The sequence below is a fragment of the Psammomys obesus genome, unplaced genomic scaffold, assembly GCF_907164565.1.
Source record: "Psammomys obesus unplaced genomic scaffold, mPsaObe1.curated_primary_1811, whole genome shotgun sequence".
In the NCBI taxonomy this organism is placed as follows: Eukaryota; Metazoa; Chordata; class Mammalia; order Rodentia; family Muridae; genus Psammomys; species Psammomys obesus.
The window spans coordinates 32,130,290-32,156,690 of record NW_026596046.1 but is presented as its reverse complement, the minus strand read 5'-3'; the positions used below and the strand labels follow the sequence as shown (position 1 = coordinate 32,156,690).

Sequence of the window (26,401 nt, the reverse complement as noted above, 5' to 3'; positions counted from 1 at the left end):
ACTGAATCTGGGCTTTCTTAGTTCTGTAGGGATAATGGGTAACTGATATATGAACGTTGCTTGGTCAGCTAATGTTGGCTGCTTTGAATGTGCAGTAGATGGCAGGAGAACTGAGGACCTAGATAAAAAGTGTATGCATATATATGCAAGCACACACAGACAAATAGTAAAATACATCTTAAAAAAGTAAAGGGAGAAGAACTAAAAGCACTTCAGAGTGTGCACAGGAGGAAGCTTACACGGTGGTTTTCTGCAAACAGCAGGCCCTACTGTGAGAAAAAACTATAGTAGATAGTTAATGTGGTTTGGAGTCTCAGTGGCTTTGTAGGGCAGTACATTAACTATCCGCTGGCTTGTTGAGTGTTATCAGTGTGTCATTTCAGTGAGAACCTCTCTCCTGGGACAAGGTGCACAGAACAGAGACAATACACCATGTATCTATCAATAGGAAAATAAGTATAAGAGCTGGTAATGACCCAAAACATGCTGATATTTTATGCATAAATACAAAATGACATTTTATATTTCCTTAGGTACAAAATCTAATTAGGTATTACATCCTAACAGTGGTCAGCACCAGCTACAGGAAGTTATGCTGCTAACCACCTCTGGTTGCCCCTTCAGTGGGCACAGCAGTCTCAATGGCCGCAGACTATGTTAACACAGGAAAGTGAGCATTTTCTCAAACAGGTTTCGTTGCTTAGAGGGCAACTGGCTTCTCGCAATAGAGACAATCAGGTTGCTAGGCAGGGCAAGGCCAAGTGCGGAAGAATGGTCCTTAAACAGATCCAGTAAATAAATAGATCCTGCCCCTGGCAACTTTCTTCAAGCTCTGATTAGAATCCCATGAAGTAGTTGCTTGGCCTTCATCCAGACGCGTCTTTATTCACTGCTTCTTTGTCTTGCTCACACGACAGCCAGCCAACGCTGAAACATACAGCCTGATCCAGGCGTACGTGATGCCCACCGCACAATACCCTGAGGTCAGCAGCAAGGGGATGAAGGGGTACTTCAGCTTCCAGGAGGTAAAAGGGAATACGAATTCACAGCAGACTTCCAGAAGCCCCAGGCCAAGGAGGTAGGAAGTTTCCATCCAATTGAAGAGCTGTTTTTCCTTTCTGAAGGAGAGAAGTCTGGCTTTAGAGGAGCCACACTCGGTTTAGCAACACCCCCAGCTCTTGCCTTCCCACCTGTACTCCCTCCCTGTGAGTGACAGCCAGCGCTGCAGTCAAAGGCCGCATTCATGTTGTGCCGCTCCATGAACTCCACGATTTCATCTGCTGCACTTACCATGTGGCTCAGATAAAACCAGTCTTGTATTTAGAAGACAGGTAGGGAGGGGCGGGGCACTGTGACAACAGAGTAAGAACATCCATGGAATCTGGGAGTCCAAAAAATGCCTATTCTGGTAAAACGTAAGTCACACAAAATTTGATATTTTAATAACTTTTGAATGATTCAGTTTCAGTGGCCTTATGTACACTATTACTACTTTTAAAATATGATCCCCATGGGCTGGAGAGATGGCTCAGAGGTTAAGAGCACTGACTGTTCTTCCAAAGGTCCTGAGTTCAATTCCCAGCAACCACACAGTGGCTCATAACCATCTATAATGAGATCTGGTGCCTTCTTCTGGCCTGCAGGCAGAAAACTGTATAAATAATAAATAAACTTTAAACACAAAAACATGATCCCCAGCAGAGGCTACAGGACTGCTTTCCTTCAACCTCCTGTCTATGCATTTGCTTATTCCAGAATCAAACAACATTCGTGTTTTTATGTTTAGTTTATTTTCCTTTCCTCTCAGAGTCAAGGTCTTTCTGTGTGGCCCTGGCTGTCCTGGGACTCTCTCTGTAGAGCAGACTGGCTTCAAATTAAGAGAGCCTCTGCCTCGAAGGTGTGGGGGTTAAAGGCCTGTGCCACCACCATCCAATGACTGGTTCTTCTACATACTTAGCATTTTTTCCTTGTCAAGACTCATCCATGTCGCAGCATGTATCTGAACTCCACTCCTTTCTCTAGTATTCCATTGGAAAGACACACTGCATCTCATTTATAATTGACAGGGAGTGCTTTTTAAAAATTTTTTATTTTTAAAGTTTCTTTATTGACTGACTCAATTCATAGACCAGGCTGTTATTAAACTCACACAGATCTTTTGCTTTTGCCCCCTCCCCCACAGGAGTAGTATTAAAGGCACATGCCACCATGTCTCTCCCTTATTCTCATCTTTTGACAACTACCAATAACTTAACATGTTTGAGCAAATTCTCTTTCTCTCTGGTCCCTTACCTCAGGCAGGTTTCTCTGTATAACCCTGACTGTCTTAGAACTCACTCTGTAGACCAGGCTGGCCTCCTACTCAAAGATCTGCCTATCTCTGCGTCCCAAGTACTGGGATCAAAGATGCAGCCACCACTGCTGGCTTTCCAATAACGTTTTACATAGTGTAAGTCTACTTTAATTTTTTCCATTTGTATCTGTAGCCATGTAACCTTATCCACAATGACTAAGGTTTTAAGTTAGGCAGTCTTCTTCATGTACCCCCCAAATTGAGGATATAACTTAGGCTGCCATGTCAGAAGCTCAGGGTTATGGGCATTCTCTCCTCTACTTATCAAGCATTTGTAATGGATCCACCACTGCTGCAACAGCAATGACTGCGTGTGCACATGTGTGTACATGCTGCATGCACACGTGTGGAGGCCACAGGGTGAAGTTAGGTGTCTGGAATTGCTTCTCTACCTTTTTTAAGAAAAAGTCATTTTATGTGTATGAGTGTTTTGCCTTCGTATACATCTGTGCACTAAATGTGTGCCTGGTGCCCACGGAGGCCAGAAAAAGGGGTTGAACCCGTGAGACTGGAGTTACAGATAGTTTTGAGTCATCATGTGGGTGCTAGGAATCAAACGGGGGTTCTTTAGAACAGCCAGTGCTGTAACTGTTCCAGGCCTTGCCTTAGTTTCTTAGACTGGAACAAGCAAGCATGCCTGCATGCGCACACAGAGTACATCACTGACTGGCTACCCAGGGACTGACTACAGGTGCACACAGTACCTGTTTTATGGGGCTACTAGGAATCTGAACTCCAGGCCTCCTGCCTACACAGAAAGCTCTACCACCGGAACCACCACCCCAGCCCCAACTGAAAAACATGTTTGAAATCCTCTTTGACTATTTAAAAGCAAACATCTCACAAAAGAGAATATAACCTTAAATGTAATTCTAAAATTACCTGAATAGTGTCTTCAGTGAGGAAATACTGTATGTGGTGAATAGTAACATGAGTAAGATTTTAATGGGAAGTTCTGTTAAAAAAGAAAAAATACAGATGATAAGACAGCACATGGACATTGTTAATATGCCTTTCTTTCTTCCTTCCTTTCCTTTTTTTTAAGACAGAGTCTGTGTACATATCCCCAGCTGGCCCAGAACGCTCTGTGTAGGCCAGGCTGACTTTGAACTCACAGAGATCTACCTGCCTCCAACCTCTGAGTGCTGGGATTACAGGTATGTGCCACTACACACCTTTTTTCTTCTTGAGACAGGGTTTCCTGTGTAAAAGAGCCCTGGCTGTCCTGGAACTTGATCCATAGACCAGGCTGGGCCTCGATCTCACAGAGATACAGCTGCCTCTGCCTCTGCCTCTGCCTCCCGAGTGCTGGAATTAAAGGGGTGTGCCACCACCACCTGGCATATGAAGCATCTAAATCTACTCAAAACTAGGGGCAAACTGGAGGTTTTATTTAAGAGAAAGAACAAAGGTCTCTTCTTCCAGAAGATTCCCAGGTATTTAAGTAGAAGCACAGTTTTAAAGACAGGATGGAAAGGGCATGGTGAGACGTTATATCTTTCTAAAAAGATGCCACTTACCTGGTGCAGTGAAGAGCAGAGGGAAGAGGGAGTAATGTCCTGTTGTGGTCAGAATCAGAAAAACTTTTGCATCTCCTGCTTTTTCCACAGACAAAAGGCTAAAAATAAAAATTCTTACAATAATTCCTTAATGCAACTGAAATGTGAAATAAAGAAAGAAACATGTCTAGTATAGGACTGGCTAAAATAAACACTGATAATCCCCTCATAAAATGAATACTGATAATCCCCCTGTGAAATAAATGCTGATTTTGTTATAAGCCAATTCAAATGAGAACTTCATGTATTTTTTTTTAAAGATTTATTTATTTTATGTACACGAGTGCTCTATCTGCATGTACACCTGCATGCCAGAAGAGGGCATCAGATCTCATTATAGATGGTTGTGAGGCAGCAAGCCGTTACTGGGAAATGAACTTAGAACAGTGTCCTTAACCACTGAGCCATCTCTCCAACCCCACATGTTTGCTTTAAAAAAGGTCCCCCACAGAAAGGTTTGCTAACTTAATGTGTATGTTTTGTCTGCATGTATGTCTGTGTACTATGTGCATGCATGTTCAGTGCCTGTGGAGGTCAAGAGGCACCAATCCCCTGGAACCAGAGTTACAAATGCCAAGAGGGTGCCAGCAACTGAGCTGGGTCCACCAGAAGAGCAGTCAGTGCTTTTAAGTGCCGAGTCATCTCTCCAGGTCCTGGATGTTGTTTTTAAAGCAATCAATAAAATGTTCCAAAGAGAATAGGGGAATAAGACAGACATCCTCCACAGAAAGAAAGAGAGGGAGAGGATAGGAGAGAGAGAAACACTTTGCTTTGCTGAGTAATGAGTAACTGTCTTAATCAAATAAATTAATGTTGGATTGAGAGGTGCTTAGTTGAGACAGACAGGGAAACTGGACTCAAGGATTCACTTCCAAACCTATAGCTAATTTTTTTTTAAATTTATTTATTACTTATACAACATTCTGCCTGCACACCAGATCTTACTATAGACGGTTCTGAGCCACCATGTGGTTGACTGGGAATTGAACTCTGGACCTTCGGAAGAACAGTGAGTGTTCTTAACCTCTGAGCCATCTCTCCAGCCCCCTATAGCTAATCTTTCAGACAATCCCTGGATCTGCAATATGAGTCAGACTAAAGTTTGGTCCACTTTGCATCTGAAAATTCTATGGTTCCAAAGAAAACATACTGATCATAGTTTTAACAATTTCTCATTATGTGAAAAACCCCTCAAAAACAGAAAAAGGGCAGATTCCATTCCCATTTATGTGCTGGATTTAATGAGATGTCAAGTGGACATAGCTCCATTTACAGTGAGAAGATCACAGGACTCCATAAAATAAGGACTGCTGAAGTCCTAACTGTGACTGAGTTTCTAAGGCAGTATCGTGGTATTCAGCCCAGGGTAGCCTTTCATGATCCTTTTGCCTCAGCCTCCTCAGTACTGAGGGATACAGGCATGTGCCACCAAAATAAGTGTAACTGTGTAACTCTGCTAAGTCACTAACTCTCTGAGCCCTGGTTTCTGCAGATTCTATGATGGGATTGTACCAGTTTATCCTTATTACCCTAAAGGATGCTGAGCTGTTCCAAAATAAATCATGCAAACCAATAAGTCAGGAAAGAAAAAAACAGCTCTGGAAAAGTCTGAAGTGGACATATATGGAGCCATTTTGTGATACTTGGTCCTTACTTGGTCTAACAACATGGAACAAGCAATCCCAAGGCTTTATTTTTACTGATGTGCTGAGGTTAAGGATGCCAGCCTTTCCCAGGCCACACTCCCACCCAATACCCAGACCTGTTACAGTGTTTAATCATCAACAATATAGGAACAATACATGCTTTCTGCCCATCTCAGAACCCTCACAGGTCTAAATATCCAAGCCAACCAGCCTGTTGTCCTCATTCCTTTGCCAATGTCTATTCATGAGCACAGTCATTAGGCAGTAAGACACTATGAAAGATGCCAACTCTGAGCTATTTGCTTACCTCATGGGGAGAATCGCAAGAAGTATGGCTTTTTCATGGACATGCCACCCAAACATGAAGGAACTCAAGGCACAAAGAACCAGGCATCGGAGAAAGCCTCTGGGCCCTTGGGGTTTAAACCAAAGACAGAAAACAGAGGGCTAGAAACAACAGGCAAAGACAGAACTTCAGTGTCATTAAAGTCAGCTCTACAGAAGCATGGCACAGGTAAACACAGTCTGGGTCATGTTTGAAAACAGCAGAACTAGGGGATTCTCCACTGCACTGGGATAACCCATCACCCTGGGGACAGTCCCGCAAAGCTGGCTTTACAAAAGAAAATGCAAGCCCATAGCAATATGTATTTACTTTATTAAAATGAACCTTACAACTTACTATCTGTATAATTAGCTAATATTCATTGAACTTACTAGGTCAAACTACAAAAATTCATAGATGTTTTGGGGATAATCCATTAGATTTTACCAGTTTTGTGGGCTGCAGTGTAATTCCCAATAACATAACCATTGTCCTCTATAACACAGCTTGCAAATCTGAGGCTTTAAGGCTTTTTTTTCCCATTAGTTTTTCAAGTCAGGGTTTCTCTGTGTAACCCTGGATGTCCTGGAACTCACTCTGTAGACCAGGCTGGCCTCAAACTCAGAGATTTGTCTGCCTCTGCTTCCCTGAATGGGATTAAAGGAATGAGCCACCACCAGCTTTAAAAAAAAAAAAGTTTTTTAATTTATTTTTCTCTCTGGTATTATATGGATTATATATTAAATGTGGGGGAAGGGCACAGGCACAGAGAGGCCAGAGGAAGGTGTTGGGTATGGTGCATTCTACCGCGGCACTATTCCTTTGAGACAAGGTCTCTCGTTGTACCTAGAGCTAGGCTGGTGGTCAGCAAGTCCTAGCTTTCCTCCTGCTCTCCACACTGCTGGGTTAAAGGCATGCCTGTATGTACAGCCTTGCCTGGCAGTTTTCAATTATGGAAACTGAGGCTCTGAATTCACTCACTGAATCACTGCCCTAGCCCCAAGGCTAGATTTTAGAATCTTTAAACCTCAGCTAAAACCTGTGAATAAACAGACCAGCAGGATTTAGTTGCCTGCACACCAGTACTGCCATACAATTAAGTGGGGCCAGGTGTTTTGCCAGGAGATTTTGATCACTTAGAAACCAAAATTAAAGCTAATGTGTAATTATTTGCAGGCTTGAGTTGTTTATGTTGAATCCTACTGAAACTGTCACAAAACTGAAGTCACCAAGCACAATATTTGACCCACAGTAGCTTTTACTTTTTTTTCTTTTTGAGACAAAGTCTTGCTATGTAGCTCAGATTGGCCCCCAAGGAGCCATCTTCCTGCCTCCACCTCCCCAGGAGCTAGAATTGCAGGCTGGTGCCACCATGCCTGGCTTCGCAGCTGACTCTCATGGAATGTGCAAAGAGCCACTGTTCCTTCCAATTCATTATCACCATCAAGACAAAATATCCTGTTTTCCAGACACATTTTGATCATTTAGCCAAGAATGAGAAACACAAAACAAAGCCTGGATATTCCGCTACAGAGATTTCCTTTCTCCACACCAAACGCCATGCTTCCTACTTGGGCTTTTCTTTCTCCTCATGCCAGGATGGACAGATGGCTTAAACAGCCACTGGCAAGACTCTCTTACAGAGGCTTTTCTGGTAATCCTTCCTGTGTTCAAAGTTACTCTGAGAATTGCTAGGAAATACTCTAGTCTGCAGGATTTCAGCCATGGGATTTCTGCTGCAGTTGGAAAAGCTTGAAAGCTGAAATTCAGTCAGCACTGTGATAGGAAAGGCAGAGGCAGACTCAACAAATGATAACCACACGCCAAGTTCTTACCAATATGGCCAACACTGTGCAGATGAGGGTTGCCAAAGGGGAAACTGAGGGAAGGACTGTGTGCTGGAACTGCTGAACCAAACCACTTGTCATTGAGGCCCTGGGGATCTGGCTGGGATCAAGAAGTTTCAGCTCCAAACCTAGACGGGAAGCAGACAGTTTACTTTAATCAATAGTACTCCAGATCTTATGAGTCAGCTCCTTGAGACTAATTTGAAAAGGCTACTAAATCTTACTGCTGCTCACAGCTGAGTTTCATGAGTTTAAACCTGCACTGTGCTGCCTCCCGAAGATGCTTCCTTCTGGTTTCAGATGATAATCTATAGCTACAGACTAAAACTGGAAGAGCTATTTGTGCAGCGTTCAGGAACCTTGCGGTCAGGCAGCACGTGAGCAGTGATCTTCTCTACCACTTAAAAGCTGCAAGCTATTTAAAGTGCAGACCATGTCACACCAAAGCTTCGCACCTTTCATCTCCTGCAGCGCTCAGTTCGTGTTCCACATAGAGCAGCTTCATTCATCTGTCACCTCTCTACTGCCTCATCTGTGCTTATTCTCGGTGCACTGAGTCCAGTATAGCACTGTTGACAGCTATGTCCCTCTGTTCACTCGGCTCCCTTTGAACGATTCACCCACTCTAACTAAATTAGGCATGCAAAGAGAACTAAATTGAGGGGTAAAGCTGCTTTGAGCATTCTCTGGTGGTGTTTCGGTGCTTACTTTCACTACCATCCTACGACCCTTAAATGCAGAAATGATGAGTTCATTCCATCCCCAAACACAGAAGTTCAATAATTACTTGTCAGATGAACTAAGTCTGGAACAATGATGCAAGCCCTACCCAAAACAAACTGCAGAGTTAGGAGAGGGCAGTCAAGACAGCCTGAGCACGCATACAGCCCTGTCTTTCGCCACTGAGAGCCAGCAATGTGGGGAACACAGAGCCTACTAATATATTTTCTATACACTCCTCTCCCCTTCAGTTTTTGGTTCTTTTTTGTTTTGTTTTGAGATGCAGTCTCATGTGGCTCAAGCTAGCTTTTAACTCCTGATCCTCTTCCCTGCACCCACCAAGTGTTGTAATTACAGGTGTGTAAGCCCCACACTCAGCTCCCTCCCTTCTCGAGACAGGATCTCATGTAGTTAGTCCAGCCAAGAATGACTGAATCTCTCATCGTCCTGCCTCCCACCTTCCGAGAGCTGGGTCGGCAGGTGTGCCCAACCATACCTGGTTATGCAGTGCTGGCAGTGAAACTAGGATTTGCTTTCCACCAGCTCAGTCAGTCCCCAGCCCCTGATTCTATCTTAAAACTAAGGGCTGTTCCCCTGAGTTTCTTAAGCTGCAGCTGACTTTCCATGTGAGGCATCTTTGGAGAGCAGGTTCACAGGTTCCTGCTCAGGCAGGGCAATCAGGCCTTGTACTGTATACAGGACTAAGTGGTAACAGCTTTTCAAAATATAAACATTTGAGGTTAATTTGTAAGAATGCCATTACACTGATGCTGGACTGATGAGTGAGGGATGAACCAAATTATAATTCCTAAAAATAAATAAGTAAATAAAATATCAATTTCCCATAAGTACATAACAAAAATAGTAAAAGCCACTTTGCAGCCAGCATCTGCTACCATGTCGTCGGACTTTGTGTCCTTACTTCAGACCTGAGCACACAGACGGGAGTAACCAACTGGAGTGCAACCTAATCTGGGTCTGGGTGGCCCCAAAGTCTCTACTACTGATAACACCATGTGTGTGCCTGGTCCCGAAAAGGTCAGAAGGGAGCGTCAAATCTCTCGGAACTGGAGTTACAGGTAGCTGTGAGCAGCCATGTGGGAGCTGGGAAACAAACCCAGCTCTTCCGTAAGGGCAGTAAGTGCTCTTCACTGCGGAGAGTTGTGTGCACACGTGGAGGTCAGAGGACAAGCTGACAGAGTCAGTGTCCTCCTTCTACTACATGGGTTCTGGAATCAAACTCAGGTTGTCAGTCCTGGCAGCAGGCACCTTTGCCTGCTGAGCCATCTTGATGGCCCAACCTAACATACCTTTATTCTTGCTTTCACTCCTGACAACATGCTTTGCAGGAGAGTAAAGTTCAAGAATCCCCAAAGAATTGCGGCAAAAGTAACACTAGGGTAATCAAGTGAGCTGGCAATGGTGCAGAGTCAACAATTTATGCAGAAGTTGATATCAGGAGTCAGTCAACAAACAATAGCCCAAAGCCCAAATGTAGCCTCTGACCTGCTTTTGCACAGCACTGAAGCTATTAGTAGCTTTTATCTTTTTTTTTTTTTTTTTTTTTGGAAGACAGGGTCATTTTTCTTATTGGTCCAATGCTCAGAGTCACAGTTCATACATTTTTTTCCCTTTTTCAAACATTTAAGTTTAAAAGTAGGGTTAACTTTGCTAAATAATGTTTTACTTAAGGCAAAAACTGTCTTTGAGAAGTATCTGGATGGGGGCAGGGCTAGAGAGATGGCTTGGAGGTTTAAGAGTTCATCGAGAGAACCTGAGTTTGGTTTTGAGTACCCATGTCGGGTGACTCACATCCACCTAAACCTCCAAGTCCAAGGGGATCCGCACTTCTAGCCTCCGTGGGTACCAGCTCTCAAGTACACACACCTTGTCCACATTAAAAACACCTTTCAAAAAGTGTCTAAATATTCCATCTACTGACCCACAGAAAGCATCTACAACCTCAATGCCACAAGGAATTTGCAAGGAATGCAGTCCACTTACTGACAAAAGACTCAGCCGCAAGCTAGTTAGCTCCGCTCTCCCTGAGCTGACGTGCATGTCAGCTCAGGGCTGGGGCCCAAGCAATCCAGAACACACATCCGAAACACAAAACAGCGGTAGATGTTTCCACTTCCTGATGGACATAGTCCTTTCAGAGCTCATAGTCTAAGTGAAAAAGCTGGATACCATACCAATGACAGACAGCACTTTATCCAAAGCATTGTACAAAGCCCAGAAGTTTGGAGCCCAGTAGGCATGGCAAAGGCCTCTCTTGAAAGGAAAGAGTCGGGAAAAGACTTGTGGAAGCTGGTTCTGTTGAACAGAGAAATGAAACGATTAAACAGTCATTAATTTTTTTCCAAATTCTAAAACAGAACAGGGAAACTGCCTGTGGCATAGTGCGTTGAAAGTTCAGCAGCCTGGGCTCCCATCTTGATTTCTGCAAGTGAGTGATCCCAGGCAAGCCACAGACCTCTTTTGCCCTACATTTTCAACTGGCCAGTGAGAAGACACATAAAAGTCAGTGAATACCCATTCATGCTCCTAGGAAGTCCAGCAGAATTTACACAGGGCAGAGACTACACTGTAGTCCATCTAGGCCCACTGAAGTGTTGGGGAGCAGGGAAGACCACAGAAGACGTGGTGTTCCTCCATCCTCCATCTTAATAGCAAGTAAAACTGCCTTTGGGGTGTAAAGAGAGAAAAGAAAATATTTGAACATCTGTCCCAGGCATTTTACAGTGTTTGCTGTGTATAACGGACTCCCAAGGCCTAATCTTGGAGACCAGAAACCTTAATGAGTAGGTGCATTTAAGCAGAATCCACAATGAGAACTAGCTCTCACGTGCAAGGACACACAACCTTATCTTTGGTAGGAAAGAAAGGAGTTTTAACAGTTGCTTTGTGCATTCCCTACTTTATTGTTCTTTTTAAACAACAACAAAAGCATGGCTTACATTATTTTTTAAAAAGTAAAAAGCAGAAATAAAACAAATGTCTTACCAAGGCTAAAAAAGGGCCCAAAGAAAGAGCAGAAATTAGGAGAACAATCAGTCCCAGGGAAATAACACGGATGAAGCTGAAGCTGCTCCATCGGACAGTGCCATCTATAGACAAGAAAAGCCAGCATTACCAGGAGCGTGAAGACGTACCCTCCAACAGCCCAAATGCCCTGGGAGCTACCATCCTCCCACTTCCTCCTGAGCCACCATGACCAGTACACACTGATCTTTGTGGATGATGAAGGGCGTGTAGATCAGGACCTGAGAGATGCCTGCTGTGCTCTGTAACACTGTAGGTGCAGGGAAGAAAACAAGTATTCTGCTATGGCTGCTAAGACTTGCCTGGCTTACTTGCGGTGAAACAGTAAGATCGCAGCAGATAGACACCATAGGCTGGTGCTACATACAGGTAGATGTGCTTGAAATGGAGGAGGACAGCGAAGAGAAACGCCGCTTCCATATGCCTTTTCTAGGACACAGAAAGGGGGTTACATCACTTTAAGTTCAAGGTACATGAATGCAATACAGAGTATCCTGGATTGGGTCCTGGAACACAAGGAAGTATTAGTAGAAAATCTGAAGAAGTCTGAATAAACCAATGCTGGTCTCTTAGGTTTGGTGAATGGTTGTTGAAGAGGGTAGCATTGAGGGGAAATGTCTGACTGTTGGGTACTCAAGGACTCAAAACTATTAGTGTAACTTTTCTGTACAGCCGAAATCATTATCAGAAAAAAAAAAAAAGACCAAACCAAACCCGTCTATTTTAAAAGTGAATCCTTGTATCAAAACAAAACAAAACAACTACTACAATACCCCAGGGTCTTGCAATATTGTTCAGGTTGGTCTCAAATTCCTGAATTCAAACAGTGCTGCCACAGGGCCTTCTAAGAGCTAAGACTACCATGTTTTGTTCTACCCCACCCAGGTAAAGTTACAACTATTAAAAATGTAAAGTTCTGTTGTTAGTGTCTTCCTTGGGTGTCTGTGCACAGGTATGCAATGCCTGCCGGAGCTAGAGGAGGGCTTCAGGTCCTCAGGGGCTGAAGTTGCAGATGGCTGTAGCTGCCATGTGGGCACTGCGGGCTGAAAACAGGTCCTCTGACAGGGCAGCCAGTGTTCTTAACTGCTGAGGCCTCTCTCTAGGCCAATCACTATGCCTTAGTGGATATTTTGTAAAAATAAAAAGAAATGTGGCATCTGGTATCTACAACCTCATCGCCACAAGGAGCTTCTCTAAGGGAGGTAGTTCGTCCCCTGTAACTGTGCACACCTGGTGCGCATAGACTCATAGGCATAACATACATGCACACACACAAAATAATAGTTAAATCATTATTCATCAGGTACACAGTAAGCATCACACCTGATGCTAAGATACAGGGATGTCATCAGTAACCACAAACTATATTCTAAGGAGCCAAAGACAGTATAGGTAACCTGGCCAAAGAGGAGCTAGGATCAGAGGATGAATGAACATAATCTATAATGTGAGAAAAACAATTGTTTTGTGTGTATAGGTTGATAGGTTGTACTGGGACAACATACTACTACTGAGCTACATACTCAGTCTATTCAAAACCAAAACTCCAGTTGGAGCACTTGCCTAGTGTGTCTACGACCCTGAGTTCTATCTTCATCATGGTCTCACTGTCGCCCAGACTGGCCCTGAATTCTTAGGTCTAAAGGATCCACCTACCTCAGTGTTTCAAACAGCTTGGATTATAGGGTACACTACCATGTCTGGATAAGGAGACTAAATATGGTACTTATCCACAAAAGTAAAGGTATATAAAACCTCAGACAAACCCAACAAAAGAAGTCTGAGTTCTACCTACCTCATAGGAATTGGAGAAGAACCAAATACAGCTTTGGTAAGCCCCGTGTGAGCCATATAGTTTACTAACATTAATATGGAAACCTGGGTCTTTTGATTTCAAATTCCATATTGCCATCACACTATTCTAACTAACCTAGAAGCTTCTCATTGAAAAACACCATTATCATTTATACAGCAAACGCTGTTGGAGATTCCACCTGACAGAAAGAGCAGCCAGGGCTGGAGAGATGGCTCAGGGGTTAAGAGCACTGGCTGTTCTTCCAGAGGTCATGAGTTCAATTCCCAGCAACCACATGGTGGCTCACAACCATCTATAATGAGATCTGGTGCCCTCTTCTGGCATGCAGGCAGAACACTGTATTTGTAATTAATAAAAATAATAAAAAAAAAGCCTTAAAAAAAAAGAAAAAAGAGCAGCCAAACACAGAACTCTAATCCACACCTGCCACACTGCAGTTGTTAGTACATTATTTTCTCATCTGTAACATAAAGAAAAATTATCATCTAAAGAGCAGGTAGAATTTGTGGAAGTAGCAATAAAAGTGTGTATATGGTGAAATTCGGAACAGTGGGTAAATAATTTATCTGTTGTCCACTACAATGTTATTTTTAAAAGCTAAAAACTAAAGAGGGAAATCTAATTAGGTTCTTCTGCATTTACCTGAAATAACCGTGCAATGGACAGCAGCATTAATCCAGATAAAAAGCCATTGTACTGGAAATGAATATCTGAATGGATGTCAAGGAAGATGGCACTAGATTCACAAGTGGGGTATATATAGAGAACTTGTGGATGCTTTCTTAATGAGTGAACTAAACATAATAGTTTAACTGGTTTTCAAACTTCAGTACTCAGGGACAAAGTATTTTAATAACTAGAATCCAGTAACCTTGGAGAGAACAGAGTTTGAGTTTGGGGAGTTATGTAATCCAGATCAAGCCCCCTTTCGAAAGAAGCTCTTATTTCATGATCATCACTACACAAAGAATTAACCTGTTAGTTCACAACAGAGTACCAGAACAGGATATAGAATGCTAAGGATACGGTCTACAATTAATAACCCAAAGTTCCAGAGCAGCAGCACGGACAGAATAAACTTGGGTTTCTCTGTGAGGTCTTTGCTTGTTCTTTTCCCATCAATGCATTTACAGCACCTACATGGGCACACCAAGAGAGAGACAAATAACTTTTCATTTTGTCACAACATTACAACACTTCTGCACAGAGCCATTTCTGACAAACTGTCCATGGTGTCCATGGTTGACCTCAGGGTCAATTCCACATCTTTTCCTCTGGTATGCAGATCGGAAACAGTGCTCATTTAATAAAACTAAAGCCAACAAGCAGCAATCTCAGACCTCCAAGCAAGGATTAAAAAAAAAAAAGAAAAGGCACACATTAGTTCAGTCCTTAAGAGTGAAAAGTGTGGGCCCAGGGTGTAGCTCAGTTGGTACAGTGCTGGCCTACCCCACAGGGGGTCCTGCACCAACTGAGCACAGTATACATGCCTGTATTCCAACTCTGACAAGTAGAAGAAGGAGATCAGCAATTCAAAGTCATCATCAACAACACAGCAGGTTTCAAGCCAACCTGAGCTACATAAAGACCTTGTCTTAAAAAAGGAAAGAAGAAAAATGAAGGAGTGAAAAATACAAGGCAGAATGGTACAGGCTAAGTGTGAGCAAGACTCTGACTAGTTCAGTCCCTAATGTGTATGCATGACCCATCCACACACACTCAAGAGTTAGCCATGCCAACTCCAGACTAGCCTTGGGCTACACAGTGAGACCCTGTCTCAATTCCTCACTGTGATGATGATGACAATGTTTAATAAGGGGCTTGGGAGATGGCTCCATCAGTGACATATTTGCTGTATAAGCACGAGGACTTGGTTCACTCCTTAGAACCAACATTTATAAAGCAGATGTCCGAGCGTAGTACATGTAGTCCTAGAGTCAGGAGGCAGAGCCAGGTGGGTCTCTGGGGACTGTCATCCATTTTGTTTTTTGAGATGGGGTTAGGATGGTCACAGCATCAAGGATCTGCTTGCATCCACCTTCTCAGAAATGGGATCACACATGTATACCACATGCCTGCCTTTTTCACATGGCACTTGCTCATTTGTGTATCTGTGTACCATGTGCATGCCTGGCTCCTGCAGGTCAGAAGAGGGCATTGGACCCCTTGGATTTGAAGTTATAGACAGTTGTGAGCTGCCAAGAGGGTGCTGGGAATCAAACCTTTGTCCTCTGCAAGAACAGCAAATGTTCTAAACTGCTGAATCACCTCTCCAGCACGCCATACGATAATCTGAGTTTATTGGAATGAAACTCCCTAACTTTTGTGACACACAATGGATATATGTGCATGGATATATATGTGTATGTATTATGTGTACGCATGTCCCATAAAATAGGGCAGGTCACAAAAGCCTCTGGGCGTGGCCAAAAAGAAAGGAAGGCGTGTGGGGTTACTCTGAGTGAGAGAATTGGTCCTGGAATTCTATCTGGATTAGTTTTTTTAAATCATCTTCTCATCCCACCACCTCAGAACCCTAACTTATTCCCACTTCTCCACAAAACCTCGCACAACTGTTCCTTGTAATTACTCTCAGGCAAGTTAAAGCTCAACTTGGGTTTTTGCTGTCAGGATCTGCTATTACATGCACAGGATTGTGTCCCCTGTAAATCAGCAGTATACATTTTCTCAACACCTTCCACACTCTCAACTGTCCACACAGCATGACCTTTGCCACTTACTCGTGAACAGCATACACAAAGAGTGCATCTGTCAGGATGACAGAGAACCTCTGGAAAAGCAACGTTCTTGAGCTGCAGTAGTTCAGGTTCTGAATATTAAGCATCTCTTGATCAAAGTATTTGGCAATATGTGATAAGGCGTACTCAAACCATGCAAAAAAAGGGGGGTAATCCAAGGTCCACGGTGAAGTTGCCTGTGATTTAAAAAAAAAAAAAAAAAATCAAAATTAAAACATACCCTAAGTAGCTAAACAAGGTGTAAATATTTAAAATTGTTCACTAGTCTTTCAAACAGCATCATGAAGTGGAGTTGCACTGAAAATGCCCTAACTACACAGAGCAATTCCTACATGAGGAGAACTGAGACACATGGACAGGATGTGCATGCCTACACACCCAGCCCTGAAGAGGCTGAGGCAAGAGGATTTTGAGTCTCAGGCCAGCCTGAGATTCCTTGGCCACGTATCAAGGATATACACTAATCATAATCTTCTGTCTCTGCACTTAAAAAAATTAAGAATTTAAATTATGTTTTTAATGTGAGGGTCTCTTTCCTGCACGACTATAGGTGCACCATGGTCTGCCTGGTGCCCCTGCAGGTCTGAGAGGGTGTCGGGCTCCCCTGGGACTGGAGTTACAGATGGTTGTGAACCACCATGTAGGGGCTAGGAATCGAACCCTGTTCCTCTGTAAGAACAAGTGCTCTTAACCAGAGCCAATTCTCAAGTCCCTTGTTACTCTTTTCACTGAAAATTTCTTTTGTTTTTTTGGGACAGGGTTTCTCTATGGAACTTTGGCTGTCCTTGACTTGCTTTGTAGACCAGGCTGGCCTCGAATCCACAGTGATCCACCTGCCTCTGCTTCCCTGAGTGCTGGGATTACAGGCGTGCAACACCATGGTCGGCGGAAAATTTCTTTCTCTACAAGTCTAGTACAGGCTCACTGGATACTGGTTCTTCACATGGATTATGGTTCAAGGTCTCTCTGTGATTAAAAAATAAATAACACTTAGCCTCATTCCCAGTCTCGGTCCCTGCTTATAAGAATTAATGATACAGTTGAGATGTGAAGTGAATAAGTAATTAAATAAATAATAATAATAAAAAAGAACCAATGACAGACATCTGCTAGGTCTGCAGAAATCCTGATCTGTTCACACCCCTGCAGGTATAAAATCCAGGAGGTTTAGATGGCCCCAGGTAAACCCAGAGGCCTTGGTCACTAACTTCTACACTTACACTTAGAAAGAGCCCTCTCTAATTCCAAGTCTCCAATGTAGAATATAAGCGAAATGACCGACTGAACTTGGGAAAGAAAACTACAAATTCTATTTTTCAATCTCATTCTTTACAATTACTATTTTAACAGTATATTAACAGTAGTGGCTTTGTAACTTACACAGACGAGTTCATGAGAACATACTCAGAAATGACTTCTTGCTAGGATATGGACAATACAAAAGTTTAGAAAATCCACATAATTCTAAAAACTCAATTTAGACTTAATTCGTATCTTCTCATTAGAATTTTAAAATGTCAGAGCTCAATCTCTCTTGAAAAAAAGATGCCTTTTTTTTTCTTTGCAAGTTGAAGACTTTCTTCTGACTTTAGTTTATTGACACATTTACATACTTTAAAAATAGTGAGTTGGAAATCACTAAATCGTCAAAGACGTGGGCTGCTGGTAAGAGACGGCCATTTTTCCAGAACAGAGAGTCCTTGAGCTTCCGCTGCCATCCCCATTCCACACTCCCCTTAGCTTCTCTGTACACCATCCCTGTTCCACACAAACCACCACACTGGGCACGTGTGCACCCCAAGGGGTCCTATTTGGGGCCATCTTTTTACCTAGATAGCTTTTTAAGCTAGTATTTCCTTCCAGTCACTCCACTAAGAGTGCTGGGGATGAGAAATCTGGGCCAAACCCTGGTTTTCAAACACTAAAACAGCCAACGTGTCCATACAAAGATACAAACAATTTTTTCACTCAATAGATAAACGGTCCCTTCAGTGCCTTTCCCAACTAGTTGGCCACTTCAAGGTCAGTGAGGAAAGGTGAAGTCACAACTAAGGAGGACTCTACTGACAACCCACTTCTACCTGTCTACTCTCCTGGGATGGCATGAAGAGACTACCCGGTCAACTCTACCCTGTCCAGCATATGTCCTGCTGAGCCTCCTAGCCACAGCACTGCACGCTGGTTTTGCTAATTTCCCTTCCCTGTTAGAAAGAACAGGGAGGCACCGGCATGTGTTCTTTGTAAAGTAAGCAGACACAGGAGAGTCCTGGCACAGGGAGAATGGTCCTGAGGTGATGGGGAGTGTGAAGGCTTTAGAAGTGAAAGAACACCTAGAGAGAGCAGAATTAAAAGGGATAGATAAGGACCATAGACAGAGCCTGAGAGGACCAGTTGGAAATAGTGATTTCCAACTCACTGTTTTTAAAGTATGTAAATGTGTCAGTAAACTAAAGTCAGAAGAAAGGGGTGTGAAAATAAAGTTACGAAGGAGACTCCGAAGAAGTCAAGAGAAAAACGAGGAAATGGCAAAGCAGAGGACAGCTTTTTCATATATAGATAATGCTAATGATGAACATGTACCAAGTGCTTCCTACTTGTTTTGCCTTAATTCGCATCATTTCACGATTGCAGACATCGTGCAAATATCACTCAGCATGGTCCCGAAATAGCAGAGCTGTCAAACCTGGACATTCTGAAACCACCGCTGAAGCTCTGGACTAGCCTACATAGCACTTTTCTTGGTTGGTGTCCACACGTGCAAACCGTGACCCCTCAGGCTAAACAGTCACTCAAAGCTCCCCAGCACGTCTATGAAATATTGATAGTACTATTATGTAAAAGTAAATCCCGTCCCCTAGAACAACTGTGGTTAGGTTTCCCTACACTGCCTGGGAAATAAAGCCAGATGAGGATGCAGCTCAGCTAATAGTGTGCTTGTCCAGCATGCACAAAGTCTTGGGGTCCCCAGCACTGTAAGATATTGGCTCATCCTCAGCCACATAATGAATTAAAGGCCAGCGTGGGCTACATGACACCATCTTCAAAGAGGCTAGAGAGATGGCCAGTGGTTAAGAGTGCATACTGTTTTCACAGAGGACCTGAGTTCAGTGCCCAACACTCATGTTGAGCGGCTCACAACTGCCCATAACTTCAGCTGCTGAAGATCTGATGCCCTCTCTGGTCTCTGTGGGCCCTTACTCAAATGCATGATTAAAAATTAAAATCTTAAAAACAATCCTGCAACACCCAGAATACCACTGTTTTAGTTGTCTCCTTGTGGGTACGCCTAGCCGTGCAATGCATATGGAGGCCAGAGGTTGACATCACATCCATCCTTAGCCGCTTCTCCACCTTAGGTTTTGAGACTAGACCTGAGGCTCACCGATTTGCTTAGACTGGCTAGCCAGAGAACTTTAGATTTGCCTGTCTCTGTCTCCTCAGCACTGGTATTACAGATGCATGCCACACAGCCAGCTTCATAAGTGGGTGCTGGCCACCTAAACTCTGGCCCTCATGATTATGAAGTAAGCACTTTACCCAACTGTTCTCTCATCTCAACATGTGTGTTGTGGCATATATACATACGTGCGCACACATTTGTGCATGCACAAAAACAATAAAAGGATTTTTTGAAAGATTTATTTTTAGCTATGTGCATATTTGTGGAGGGTGTGTATACACATGATTGCAAGTAACTGCAGAGGCCTGGTGCTTCGATCCTCTCTGGAGCTGGAGTTACAAACAGTATTTCTCCACCCGACGTGGGTGCTAGGAATTGAGCTTGGGTCCTCTGGTAGATTATGTATATATGCCACAGCACACATGTTGAGGTGAGAGAACAGTTTTCTAGTTTAAAAAAAATAATAGTGTGTGTCCATACCGTGTCATGCACGTGGAAGTTGGAGGACAAACTGCAGAGTGGCTCTCCTTCCACCACATGCAGGTTGTCAGACCTGGCTCCAGGGCCCCCTTCCTGGCCTGGAGTGGCCCACTTGTGTCAGTTAACAGATCCACTGAGGACTTCATTCACAACAGGCAAGTGCTCAGAACCGGGTCACACTCCCAGTCCTGAAAATCTGATTTAACAGCAACAATCTAAAGGTGACGCTACACAGCATTTCTTTTGCTGTTGTTTCGTTTCTGAGATAGTATCTGGCTATGTAGTCCAGGCCAGCCTTGACCCTTTTCACCCCACCTCAACAGCTACTGCTAGGTTACAGGTACATGTCACTACTCCGGCTTACATATAATCTTTAAAAGGTAAAACTGAAACTTACCTCATAATACCACTGAGATACTGGCAAACTGTGAGTGATAGCAAGCCAATTTCGGTGTACTTCAAAATCTGTGGAATGGCTACACAAGCCAATCAAAGGAACAAATGAGATTTTGAAACAGCTGTACCTCATATCCTATAAAATGACATGGCATGCACACATGTACAAGGCCTTCAAACATCTCACTTATTAGGGGTCAGAAAGTTAGGGCCCCTCTGTAGTTGCTGGAGGATCCAGGAGTTTGTGATGGGGTCTCAGAGATATCCAAGGGCTGAGAAGGTCTCAAACAGGTTCTCAGACCACTGCACAAGTGACATTATCTTTCTCAAACAATTCTAACAAAATCCATAATCTAGAAAATGCCTTACAAAAGTGCTTTAAGTTTTTAAAATTACATTTATATGATTGTGTGTGTTGATCATGTGTGAAAGCCAGAGGACAATGTATGGGAGCTGGTTTTCTCCTTCCACTCTGTATGTCCTGGGGATGAAACCGAGGTTGCCAGTAGGGCTCTCTACCTACTGAGCATCTCATGAGTGCAAGGACTTGTTGTTTTCAGACAGGTGTCATTACGCAGCTCTGGCTGGTCTCGAACTGGCTCCATAAACCAGGCTGGTCTTGAATTTGCGTCAACCTTCTTGACCCTGCTTTCAGAGTGCTGAGATTACAGATATGAACCACCACATCCAGCATCAAAAGGTTTTCTTTCATTAAGATCATGCTCTAACATGGGTTACACTCCCTGCCTTGGAAGTTCTCCTGAATTAACATCAGTAATGTAGAGTAGCTTTGTGCAACAATCCCCAAGTGCCTAGCTAGCCAAGGTCTAGACACACAATCCGGAATGGCCTTATTTCTTTTCTATTTTTACATTTATTTATTTGCGCAGAGTGGCCTGTGCATGCAAGTGCGTCTGTGTGCTCACGCGTGCACACAGGTCAAGACAGCTTGAGAGTTCGTTCTCTTCTCACAGTGTAGTTTCTGGGGATCAAACTCAGGTTGTCAGTCTTGTCCCCAAGTGCCTGTACCCTGGCCTTCTTGAGTTTTTGACCTCCACATCTCAAGTGCTGGAGTTAATTAAATATGCACCTTGCGTAACGGCTAAAGGTTCCTACGTTTGCTAAACAAGTTATCACTCTACCACCTGCTTTCAAGGACTGTGGAATGCTGTTCACATAATTATTGATACCCTTTATCATACTTATAATTTATGTAATTTTTGTGAAAGGCATTTGCTATGTAGCCCAGACTGGCCTCCAATTCATGACAGTCCTACTGGGCCTCCTGGGGTATTATTATTCCTGGTGGCATTACAGACACAGGCTGCCATTCCTGGTAACATCATTTTAGTCAGATTTGGAGAAGAGATTATCTTTGGTAACCAAAACCTTTAATCAAGCCGTAAGTTTGCCCATCTCTATTGTGAGCAATTAAAAAAAAAAAAAAAAACCTTTCACAGTGCTTTGTGCTAGTATAGTGCTTAGAATAAAGTAGGGGGGCTGGAGAGGTGATGAGGGAGTTAAGAGCACTGACTGCTCTTCCAGAGAACTTGGGTTCAATTCCCAGCACCTGTATGGTGGCAGAGGCAGAATGAGCTCCAGATTGAGGCCAGCCTGGGCTACATGTTAAGCCCTTGTCTCAAAACTAGCAGCAACCACAAGTCAAAAGGCTGAGCTTGGTGAGACACATCTATAATCATAGCACTCAAGAAGAAGAAGGAGGACTGCTGCATGCTTGAGGCCAGCCTAGGGTGCAGTGTGAGACCTTGTCCCCCCCCCCCAAAGTTTTTTCATATAGGTATTTCTTCCTCATCCAATGTTGATATACAAATGAATGGCTATAAATGTTCAGAACCATGTTATGTAAATTTAAACCAAAAGGGAGAGAAGGTTAGTTTGGCAGTATCAGCAGTTCATTTTTCTAATTAAGGAATATGAAGAATAAAAGTAATTATAATTTGTTGAAAGAGTACTTGAAAAAAAAAGCCAAAACTAAGACTAGAAACATGGTGTCAAACAGCAACCACAGTGATGTATTAGGTAAGGGCACTTTCCGAAACCTTAAGCAAGTTGTCACTGTGCACACACTACAGAGCACAGTTCTACAAACTGATACAACTCCGACATCCCCAGGGAATAAATTTGGGCTGGAAAGGTGGCTAAGAGGACTGTTGCTCTTACGGTGGACCAAGTTCAGTTCCGACACCCACACTGAGCTGCTCACAACATCCTCTTAACTCCAGCTCCAAAGGATCCAACACCTTCTTCTGGCCTCCAAGGGTGACCCCCTTCCCCTGACACACACGAAATGGTTTTTTGGTTTTTTTTTTTTTTCTTTTTTTAAGGAGAACGCACAATCTTACAGGACAATCACTGTATATATATATATATATATATATATATATATATATATATATATATATATATATATATATGCATGTATATATAGTCTATTAGTGACAGAAACACTGTCATTAAACGATAAATTACTGTATTTAGTATCCAGCGTGATGGACAGACTAACCAGTGGCTGGAGTGAATACAGAGTGCAGCTATGAAGGTATTCTAGGACAAGATTAATCCTGGACCAAGGCAAGTATTCAAAGTACCTGAGGATATATTTTTAGGTTGAAAGAACTAAGGCATAAAAATACTGTGTAAGAGGAGTTGGGGGGGGGTTGTCTCTTCAGATAGGAAAGATGTTTTTGCTTTTAGCTATTCTTTCTGCTAACCAACCGCTTCTTTTCCCAAGTTACTTTGCTTAACTCATACAACGCAGTCTTTATATTCACACATACATTATAATGGACACGCATTCTGCACAAATGGCTCTCTCACACTAAACAAGAGATCATGACCTTGGATTAAAGGATACAAATAAGCCCTAAACTAAATAGTGTGAAGATCCAGGGGAGGCCGAGTGTGTGTCTGTGAGCACACACTCAAGGCCTGGACAGCAAGGATGGGTGAAGTGATGGCAAAACTTATTAGATGTGGATACTGAATACCCACTGTCCACACGCAGCTAAGCGCTGCATATACTTTCCACAGCCCGTGTGGCCACCTTTCTTCCTTTTCACCTCTTCAGGCACAATGACAACTTTCTGTACCTAGGATTCTGGGTTCTTCCTAATTCCAGGGCTTTTGCACTTTCTCTTTCCTAAGCCTGAAGTGTTTTTCACCTTGGTTATTCTTTTTCATACTGAGAATTTGTACTCAAACATCACCTCCTACAAGGGTAAAGGCCCTGCCAGTCCGTTACTGTCTCCTTTAAAAACCTTCTAAGAGTCTGAAAGTTTGGCGCTCGCAATTCCCCGGAAGACGAGGTTCTGAAACGCTTCGTTGGCCACTGAATCTTCGGGATTTAGGACGCCGCCCGGTCTTGTAAGCAGCAGGTCCTACACTGGCTGAAAGGCTGGTGGAGGGGGGTGTCATTAACTCGCAGACGGAGGATGAGGGCCCTGAAACTCATCAACTCGGAACTGACTTGCCCGACCTCAGACGGCGTTAAATCCCATCCTCGGCAGACATGGCTATATGCTAGCTCTCGGGTGAAGTACCAAGCCCCTCGGCAGAAATCTTAGCAAAGGCGGAGAGAACACATGGCATTTCTTCCTCGTACCCCAAACATCCATCCAAGTCTCGCCCACCCTGCCGACCGCGGGGTCTCCCCGCTCAGCCCCTGGCTCTGCAGGTCCTTACTAGGTGGGGATGAGAAGGCACTTGAGGAGTGTCACCCCGAGAGCCAAAGCCGAAAACCAATGGTCACTACCAGCCGCAAGCCTGAACGCCGCCATTCCTGGAGTCCCGTCACTTCCGGGACGCTGCGCATGCGGATAAGGCCTCAGAGGCACCGCCCGTGAGCTCTGCGCATGCGCCGGCTGCGCGGGGCGCCGGCTGGAAACAGCGCCAGGGTTTAAACCTGTCGCCCCGTCCCTGTCGTCTCTCAAGCTGGGAGGAGTTAGCCGCGCCCGTGCAGAACCTCCGTGGTGACATTTTTAAAATCCATTCGTTCATTTTGGTTGTTGTTCGTATGTGTTTCCATTCAAATAGTGGTTGGTCGTCTGCCTCGGGTCTTCATTCTTGATTGGTCTGGGAAACCCACGTGAGAAAACCAGACCTGTTCAAAGTGGTTGCGAAGGAAACAGTTAGTCGTTCGTCACACAGATGAAAGTCTTTGGAATGGGAACACCGAGGGCCCGTCGGAACTGGAAGTTAAACTCAGAATGGTTTGAGCAGAGATACAGAGCTGAAGGCTTTTCGATTCTAGTGTCGTTGAGCTAATGCTCTCCCTGAAGCACCTGCCCCTTGCGGAGGCAGGAGTCTCACACTTCTAAGATTTTTTGTTTGAGTGGTAGTTCATTCACAGTGTAGCACTGCCTGGACTTGACTCTCCGTATAGACCAGGCTAGCCTCGAACTCACAGAAATCTTCGTGCCTCTCCCACTGGGGTGTTAGGACCAAAGGACCAAAGCATGCATCACCACGTCTTCATTTAATTGCAAATTATCTAGGCAGTTTATTAAAATTGACATTGTGGGCTAAGTCTGAGTACCAGTGCTGCTGGTTCACAAGGGCTGAGGCACATGCAGTGTAATTGTTCTTGTCCCTTTTGTACTACAGGGTCTTGGTCAAATTAAACCTTGACTTTCTATCTCCCTCCCTTCCTCCATCCTTTCCTTCCTAACTTCCTAACTTCCTTCCTTCCTCCTTCATAAAAATAAAAATGTTTTATCTTGAGTCAACTGGGTATGTTGGCGGCACACCTGTAATCCCAGTGCTTAGGTAGGCAGAGGCAGGTGGATCTCTCTGAGTTCGAGCCTAGCCTGGTCTAAAAAGTGAGTCCAGGACAGCCAAGACTACACAGAAAAACCCTGTCTCAAAAAACAAAACAAAAATATTACCTCAAATTATTAAGATTAATAGAATAAATACAAGTTGTTTGAGATGGTGCCAGGAAGGAATAAATGCCCAGTAATTGATCAGAGAAATTAAATGCCTTATCAAAAGATGTACAGCAAGGTATTAATCTGAATTTATGCCTCATTCACAGCTTCACTTGCCACGTTTATGTATTCTAGTGTTGTTGAGCTAGGCTCTCCCTGAAGCACCTGCCCCTTGCAGAGGCAGGAGTCTCACACTTCTAAGATGCTAAATTTTTCTACGTCAAATCCATACCTCTTTCTGACTCCCACTTACTTACATCTGTCTATCTAACATCCCCTGTGGGTGGGTTCCTTCCCAGCCTCCTTGCCTCTCTCCTGTGCTCTCCAGTCCTCTCCTTTCTTCCCCTTCTCCTTGCCTTTTGCATCTCTCTCTTACGTCTCTCTTGGTGTTGGAGATTGAATTCTCAGGGTTTCTCACATGCTGGTTAAACACTCTACGAATGAGCTACGCCCCTGCACTTATATGCATTTTAAATGTTTGTTTAGTTTATATATTTTGAAGCAGAAGCTCTAGATAGATGGACTAAGCGGCCTTGAAGTCACGCTGGAGCCCAGGCTGACCTTGAATTTTGAATCCCCTTGCCTTAATTTACAAAGTAAATGACATTCATAGGCTCTGGGGATTAGGACATGGATATCTTTGGAGGGTCTTAGCTAGTTTACCACACACCTCACACTCATTGTACCTAAAGCTGAATTAATGATTTTTCAACATTACCCACTTAGAGAAAGACACCAACTGTGCAGTTTTTACTTCCCTTCTGCACCTGTTCAATTGATATGTCGCTCACTGTGATGGCATTTTTCTTTTTGAGAGGGGTCTCTGTGTTGCCCAGCTTTGGCTTAAACTCCTGGGATCAAGTAATTCTCTCTCCTTGCTGCCCTATGAAGCACACCTCATGCTAATCCCCACCAGCAATCTGATGCTTCATTATAGGGATTTGGTTGGCCTCCCCGGTAGCTTTACCGTTATAATCTACCTGCATGGTTAAGAAATAATTTCAAACATCAATATAATAAAAAAAAAAAAGTAAAGAAAAAAATCATTTCAAAGAAGAGCAAACTTGGGATTCTAGTTTCTGGTTCTTCTTGTTTGGTGTTACCCAGGC

At 43.6% G+C, this 26,401-nt stretch overlaps 1 protein-coding gene across 1 annotated transcript; it reads right to left on the bottom strand.

Annotated features, from left to right (window-relative positions):
- Positions 1 to 469: 469 nt before the first annotated feature.
- On the bottom strand, positions 470 to 24,150 carry Alg8 (ALG8 alpha-1,3-glucosyltransferase). The gene is made up of 13 exons (XM_055623324.1): positions 24,049 to 24,150; positions 20,348 to 20,426; positions 16,053 to 16,246; positions 14,338 to 14,447; positions 13,954 to 14,021; positions 11,798 to 11,924; positions 11,457 to 11,560; positions 10,646 to 10,766; positions 7,719 to 7,858; positions 5,866 to 6,005; positions 3,874 to 3,971; positions 3,236 to 3,308; positions 470 to 1,118 (listed from the first exon to the last, which is right to left on the bottom strand). Exons 1-13 carry the CDS (start codon positions 24,141 to 24,143, stop codon positions 887 to 889), a joined length of 1,581 nt encoding a protein of 526 aa, XP_055479299.1. The 5' UTR covers positions 24,144 to 24,150; the 3' UTR covers positions 470 to 886.
- Between the last annotated feature and the right edge of the window lie 2,251 nt (positions 24,151 to 26,401).